The 7,731-nt window shown below is 51.0% G+C and overlaps 1 protein-coding gene across 1 annotated transcript; it reads left to right on the top strand.

The window, feature by feature from the left end:
• Positions 1-6,372: 6,372 nt before the first annotated feature.
• VOLCADRAFT_99126 (uncharacterized protein) lies at positions 6,373-6,867 on the top strand (the record flags this gene model as incomplete). The annotated part of the gene is made up of 1 exon (XM_002957926.1): positions 6,373-6,867. The coding sequence occupies one exon, from the start codon at positions 6,373-6,375 to the stop codon at positions 6,865-6,867; it is 495 nt and encodes a 164-aa protein (XP_002957972.1).
• Between the last annotated feature and the right edge of the window lie 864 nt (positions 6,868-7,731).

Here is a 7,731-nt window from a genome sequence, read left to right as displayed (position 1 = left end):
CGGAGGCTTGATCGCCCTGCGTTGCCGCAGGGTCTTCCCGTTTGAGTACTTTTCAATTTAGACCCAGTGCTGTGGAAGGGCGCGGACTTGTGCGGTGTTACCCCCTCGACGGGGGCTATCTCCCCTGGACTAGCCCAGGGAGGGAGAGGCGGAGGAGGGTAGTAGTCTCAGGAGGCTGTTTGGCGTCTTGTGGTGTGAGCTCTTTGCGCTCTTTTTTGCGTGAGGATTTTTGAGCTTGGTGACCTCCCCAGCCCGGGATGACTCGTCGGGCTCCCGGTCGCCCAGGTCCTGGTAGCGAGCTCTCTGAGATGCTCGGTTCGTTCGGTCGGCAGGAAGAGCCCCCCAGTTGCGACTTCGTTTATGTTAGGAGACCCACGGGCATAGATCCCGTCTAGTTGGAGCGCCAAACAAGCGCTGTTGCGTGCCGGCCGTCGTTTCCCGTGCGGCCTGACCCGGGGGCGGAGTGCATGAGACTAACCAGCCGTATGCACCCGCCCCCCACGCTGTGCTTCGGCCCTGGGCCCCCGGCTTTTCAGCCCACAGTGTAATCAACGTCATACATACATACATACATACATACATACATACATACATACATACATACATACATACATACATACATACATACATACATACATACATACATACATACATACATACATACATACATACATACATACGTTCAGGTTAGTGGCGGTAAGGGGGAGGCGCCGCGCGGGCTACAATCCTCCCCCTGCGGTTTTCTGGAGGGTCTAGGAGCTGTGTGTCGAGGCAACGCTAACGCTTTTGTGGTTTCGCCGGACTATCCCGGGCCCCTGCAGTGGTGATCAGGCTTGTGCGGGATCCCTTTTCTTTATAAGGCTACTTCTCCCCTGGACCAGCCTCACCAACGAAAACGGGATTCGAAGGGAAAACAAACAAACAAATAAGAATTCGGTTAGGGCAGTCCCGGCCGGGGAGGGCTCCTGATATACCTAACAGGCCAACAAAAAAAAAACAAAAAACCTCCAAGAGAGAACGGCTAAGAGAGCTCGACACCACAAGACGCCTTGCAACCACCTTAAAACGACTGACCTCCACCACCTGTCCCTTTAGTTTAGCAGAGGACGCGGAAGTGCAGGTGCCGCGTGTAGAAATTGGAGTACAGAGCGACACCTTGGAATCCTCCTACGGTACCATCTCGGAACAACCAATTCTAGATCTGCCACTGGGGGAGATTAACAAGAAGTTCCTCGACTGTGTTGATCAAGTGTATCGTGAGTGGGGTATGGGTTCAGCAGAAGTTGCGGCTATGGTTGTGCCGCATCAAGGTGCTCTCTTATGTGAGAAGGCGGCTAGTGATACGGTTGAGAAGCGGCTGTGGTTTCTGGATTCGGGGTCACATTATCATTTATCACCCGATAATAGCTGCATGCTGGATTATCGTGAACTAGATGATCCGATTGCTCTCGTCCCAGCTGCTGGAAAACCGTTGTATGTTGTGGGACATGGGGATGTGATCCTTCGTATCGAGTCCTCCAAATCCCTTCATGCGTACAGACAAGGAAGGAAGGGTGGGCCGGTGACCATTAGGATTAAGGGAGTTTTCTATGTGCCAGAGTTTAATTTCCGGCTCATCTCCCTGAGGCAGCTTGCGGCAAAGGGGGCCGGGTTTGAGGCAAACTGCAAGACGACCGTCTATACAGTGCGCGCTGAGGAAATTATTCCACGTAGGCAAAGCGTTCCTATTGCTGCAACCATGCCTACTAAGGATCGCGCCAAACTGTGGCATTCACGGTTAGGTCACCTGAGCTACTTTAACGTGGCGCGACTGGTTGAAGAGAACATGGCTAAAGGTATTGATGTCTCAGCGAGTCGTCTGAGGGATTTAGGTTCATCCCTCTGCACGGAGTGCGTGATGGCCAATCACCCACGCAAACCGTTTCCTGAGTCAAATTCACGCGCAAAAGGGTGTTTAGAGTTGGTCCATATGGACCTCTGTGGTCCAATGTCGGTAGAGTCGCAGGGAGGGAGCCAGTACATTGCTACCTTCCTTGATGACTATTCGGGCCTATCTGCTGTGTGTTTTCTGAAAAGCAAGAAGGACATGGTTGCATCAGTCCAGCAAACTTTGAACGTGCTGGAAAGGCAGTCAGGGGAGAAGGTGAAAGAAGTACGTACTGATAGGGGTCGTGAGTATTTAAAACAAAGAGCTTAGTAGCTATTTTGCGAGTAAGGGCATAGAACACCAAAAGTCTGCTCCTTACACCCCACAACAAAATGGGCTTGCAGAGCAGCTGAACAGGACACTGCTGCAAAAGGCACGTGCAATGCTGATAGAGTCCAAGTTGCCTACGAGTATGTGGTCTTTTGCTGTGAGCACCGCAAATTATTTGCGGAATCGCTCACCAGTTCGGGGCATGGAGGGTACGCCGGTATTTCAAATCTACGTGTGTTTGGTTGCACTGCGTACATGAAGGTACCCGACAGTGAACGCACCAAGTTAGATGCGATGTCTATTAAGGGAGTATTTGTAGGCTATGAGGGGGCATATGCATACCAAGTAATGCTGTCAGATGGAAGCGTGAAAGTTGCTCGTGATGTTCGCTTTGATGAGGGAAGTTTTGGCTTGGAGGGTAAGCATAAACCTAAGCAGTATGCCTTGGCAGACGCGTGGGATGAGGAGGACGAGTCACCTCCTCTGCTTGATGAGGGGGATGAAATGCCTCCTTAGCTTGATGAGGATTATGAAGAAGAGGATGAGGATGGAAGTGATGACGAAGATTATGAAGAGGATGAGGAGCACGTGGGAGCCTTGCCAGGGGAAGAATTGAGCGATGGAAATTTTGGCTCTGGCGTACCTGGCTATTTCTCTGCTTCCGGCTCTGTCTTGAATGATGGGAGCTCTGGCTCCGGTGGGGATGAGGTGGCCCCCGGCGGATTGTATCTTGAGAGGTCAGCTCGCGCGAATAGGGGAGTCCCAAGGGAACGACTGAATATGGCTGTCATTAAAGAGGAGCCGTCAATTCCGAGCACGTTTGAGGAGGCGATGAGGTCGCCAATGGCATCGATGTTGTTGTTGTTGTTGTTACATGGTCGTGGGTGCGTTCCCCGTACCTGCAAACCACCCTAGTACGAGCCGAGGGCTCAAGGGCTGCCAAATCGCCTATAAGCACCATCCTACCTCGCACTTCCAACGAAACAAGTAATGAAGTATACTAACGACCAAAGGGAACGATAGAGTTGCGGTGAGACCATATACGTTCCAGCATTCTTGCCAGGCGTTCAGGTTCCCACTTCATAGCGTCCTTCATATGTTCGAAGCGTGGAAAGCCCATATCAGATCTGATTCCGTCGTAAACCGGACAGTCCAGCAAAATGTGTTTCTCATCCTCGATGTGGCTATCAGTGCCGCAGCAGGGGCATACTCGCTCCTCCCTAGGTATATAACGCCGTCCCTTACGCGCTCTGTTAGCCGCCAGTGCCCAACAGCAAAGCCTAAACTGCATAAGCTTGCAATTCGCCGAACGTGGGATAAACATTGTGATGTGCGGGAGCACCTCCTTCCTGCCCGCTTGCTCGGCCGCCAGCCCCATCCAATGCTTATACTTCGCCATGTGAATTCCTGGTTGTTTGCCGTCTGACGGATACACGTCAGGCTGGACATCTAAACGTGTATGCTTCCAACCACTCACTAATCGGTCCTTGAACTCCGAAATCACACCTTCTGGCATTGGCTTGTTCATCAGCCACTCCACTCGTTCGTCTACCTCGTGTAGCCCTTGCGGGGCCTCTTTCCATACATCGTGCCCCAAAAAACATAGAAAACGGAGGAGTAGTGTCCCCCATCCGGGTCCTTCGGGGTTGGAGAGGGATTCTGCGACCTCCTGTCGCAAAACTTGGTATGCCACAGACCCACGCTGTAAACGGACATGGTTCCAAAACCTCACAACCTGCTTGAGAACGTGGTAGTGTAGGGGTAGCTGCGATAGCTCTGCGAACAAGAGGCGGTGTGTTGGTCTGGCAGCTCCTACAATTTGCCGCATGAAAGATATCTGAAGCTGCACTGCCCTGTCCTTTAGGCACGCCTCGAAGGGCCCCTCTGCAAGGTTATTCGCATCACTCCGCTTCCTGAGCCTGTCCAAGACCTCAGCTAGCATAAACGGCCCCCACACTTGACAACCATACAACAGTATTGCTCGTACCTGGGTATCGAAACACCTCATCCTCACATCTGGGGCGAACAACTTCAGCTTATCTAATTTTGCACTCAACGCGAACATAGCTGCTCTAGCTGTGTCATACAACTGCTGGCGGCAGGCCCATCGATGTGGAAGCAAGTGATGGACGAAGAAATGGCGTCATTGCGTGCGAACCGTGTCTGGCGCTGGATTTTCCTCCGTAAGGTGTTCGTGCGTTACCTGTGAAGTGGGTCTACACCCAGAAGCGCGACGCGAATGGTGAAATCGTGCGCTATAAGGCGCGTTTGGTTGCCAAAGGTTTTGCCCAGGTGGATGGTAGGGATTTTGATGAGGTCTTTGCACCGGTCAGCAAAAACACTACTTTCCGCACACTATTGTCTGTGGTGGCAGTCGATGATCTTGAGCTGCACCAATTGGATGTGAAAACGGCTTTCCTGAATGGAATTTTGGAGGAGGAGGTGTACGTCCAGCAACCACCGTATGTCCAGCAGGTGTACGTCCAGGAGGTGTACGTCCAGCAACCACGGCTCTGTCAGGCTTGTGTTGGCCTTAATTGCAGGTCATGTGTGGATTCTTTGAACAGTTGGCCGTTGTACCCGTTGGTTCGGAGGTGGCCCTGACTTTGCTGTTTGTCATGCTGGTCTTTGTCGTACGTGTCCCTGCTATCAGTGACCTGGGCGTGTGCGTCTGTATTTTTTCGGGCATTGTATAGGCGACATGTTCGGAAAATTAGGTGAAAGGTATATAGGCCTTTTAGCTCTACACCTATTTGCCGGGGTGGCAAGGTCTAAACCTCTTTTCCAAAAGCAATGAAATGAGTTCTGCAAGGTTATAATCTCTTCGGGGGCTTTTGCTTGATAGGTGCATTCCGATACGGCGGTGGCAGGAGGTGGCATCTACGTCGACTTGAAGGCAACCCTGAGACCAAGGGGATGAACTAACAGATATAAATTATGTTTCTTGGCTGCGCCAAGTATTTTCCTAGGCGAGAAGTTCATGGTCTGCTGCCGACCCAACCTCCGGTACGACAGTGCTAGACAAACGTAGCAGATGTTCATAAATGACTTTTATGTTTATGTTAATATTATTGCTATAGCGGCTATGGACCAGACGGGTGTAAGATGTGCGTAGGTCGACCAGAGGTCGGCAAACCCTGAATAACTGTCGCTGGTACTTGTGCCAGGGTCGAATAACTGTATCGAAATTGTTTTTTGTAAAAGCCGAGGAAAGAGTGTCTGCGGGCCGATGTACCAAAATTACTACGTTACACCATCGCTGTTAAAGCCACAGTTGTCTTGTTGCGCTCAATTACGGATAAGTTTGTTCATCAAGTGCGTCACTTAACTGCTCAAATCCGCATCAGAAGTCGTATGCGAGCACAACCTCCAACCGACCGCACGATTACCTCAGTGTTATCTGAGCAATCCGTCACTTCTACTCTGCATAACAACGATGCATATCTTCAGTGGCAAATGCCCTTGGTCAAGGTCGTCAATTGACTGTTCGTTATGAGAATCTCTCAAAGCTAGCGTTTACCTCCTTGTAAAATGGAAGGTTTGGTAACCTAATGATGAAGTTCATAGCTTCAAAACTACGCAAACCTGCCTTTTTCGGGGAATTTCTGCACCCTGCCGTACGGCTGCCGTACCAGCGATGAAGAATAGAATTGAATTTCTGCAACGGGTACAACGGAAGGACCCGCTGTACCAGCGCCATTTGCCGACCCCTGAGGTCGACGAAGAAGGAGAAAAACGCGAAGAGAACACGTGAATTCATATGCATAAGTCATGGACGGCGGCGTTTTACGCTCTGAATGGTGATTCCTGCTTACGTGTTCGGTTCTGGACCTCGCATGTTGTCGTACCGGAAAATTGTCTTACGGTACGGCGGTCACAGGAGGTATCTACGTCGACTTGTATGCAAACCAATTACGCCTAGGGATCATATGGCCAGGGTTGGTCCTCAACTTAAGTTGAGAATTTAAAGTTAGAAATTTAATGAAGAAACTCAATTAGAATTTAGGAGGTCATTTTCGCACTTTAGATGACGGTTATACCGTTATCTAATGTACGACACTAGAATCCTTTAGAAATCTTTAGATGTCCTTCTGGCGGCTCCCATACGTCGCCAATATAACAGGTGGATGACCCTATATCTATGTATTACGAATTACGAATTAGGGCTATAGCAAATGGCAAACGCAGACCCTGGTACAGGCCCGAGCGAGCCAAAACGCAAGGATGAAAAGACAGAATACACCTACGGTAATAAGAAGTATTCACCGCAAGCGTACTATGAGAAGCTTAAGGAACTTAAGCGCAGGCAGCAGGCCACTTGGTGGACGTTCATTAACGTGGTGCTGGTTGGCAATGCGGTGAGGCTTGTCTGCGTCTGCGGCAAGGAGTTCAGCGCCACCAATCCCTCAACCGTGGCACCTAAGCATGTCAGGGACGTACACATGTCCAGGCCGCAACCGCCTGGGCAAGCAGCGCACAGAGAAGCTGATCTACATACGGCAGAACGACAAGGAGCTGGGTGGCAGGAGTGTGCTGACGGAGGAGGTGGTGGTGTTGCAGCTGCTGAACTGGGAGGAGGAGTGAGGGGCTGGTCTGGAATGGAGGAGGCGGCATTTGGGTCTGCTGGCAGGCGCAAGGGAAATTGGACGGCGTCTGTAATTGTGACTTAATGAGGCGAAATAGGTTTAGGACTTTGGAGCTTAGGAGTGAACGGTGAACCTGTGATCGTGTTTCCTACTGTATGTCGTAAATGAATTCAGCCTTGTCCATTCTGTCTTGTCGCTTCAGGCAGGTCCAGGTGTCGTGGGACCCACGGGTCTGGGCGTGCCACACCATGTGTACGCAATTACTCAGCTATGCTGCTCCCGCAGTCCAAAATAATCCTTTATTTAGCATATATTCGCCCTAAATAACATTATTACAATATTTCAGGCGAAAAGATGAAGATCCTGAGAAGCAGGCATCACTTTAGTTGAGAATCTAATGTCATCTTAATTAGATCTAATTAGATTTAATTGAGAAGGGCATGCCTCCTAAACTCAGGCACAACCCTACGCATATGGGTTGCTCCCAAGTGATGATGGTCACAGGGCAGGTCCGCACCCCTTCCGGGGGGCGCAGGGGGCACCAGGGGCATGCCTGAGGTCTGCTTCCCGCCAGGCTGCGAAGTACGCCAGCGCTGCTGCTCAGAAAGCAAGTCCGGCTCTCCGCGGCTGCTGCAAAGCCACGCACGTACGCTTCCCGCACAGCGTGTGTTAACGTGGACTCTGGTCCGGGCTCTGGTTCTGGTTCCTCCTCGGCTGCACTGAAACCGTCAGCATCTTCCGATGCTTCTGTGTCGTCAGCATCTTCATGGTGAACCGGATGAAAATCTTCGACCTCATAGGCCGCGTCGTTATCAATTTTCACCGGCTCCTGTTGCGCATTGGCACTTGTGACAGCTATGTTTGTCGGAAGGCTCGGGGGCTGGGCATTTTGAAGCTGCTTTGCTCTAACCCGTCGCCTTTTATTCCTCTTTGCTTTGGCAATCCTCT

The sequence above is a fragment of the Volvox carteri genome, assembly GCF_000143455.1.
Source record: "Volvox carteri f. nagariensis unplaced genomic scaffold VOLCAscaffold_82, whole genome shotgun sequence".
Classification (NCBI taxonomy): Eukaryota; Viridiplantae; Chlorophyta; class Chlorophyceae; order Chlamydomonadales; family Volvocaceae; genus Volvox; species Volvox carteri.
Note: the sequence above shows the minus strand (reverse complement) of the source record. Positions and strands in the feature narration are given on the sequence as shown.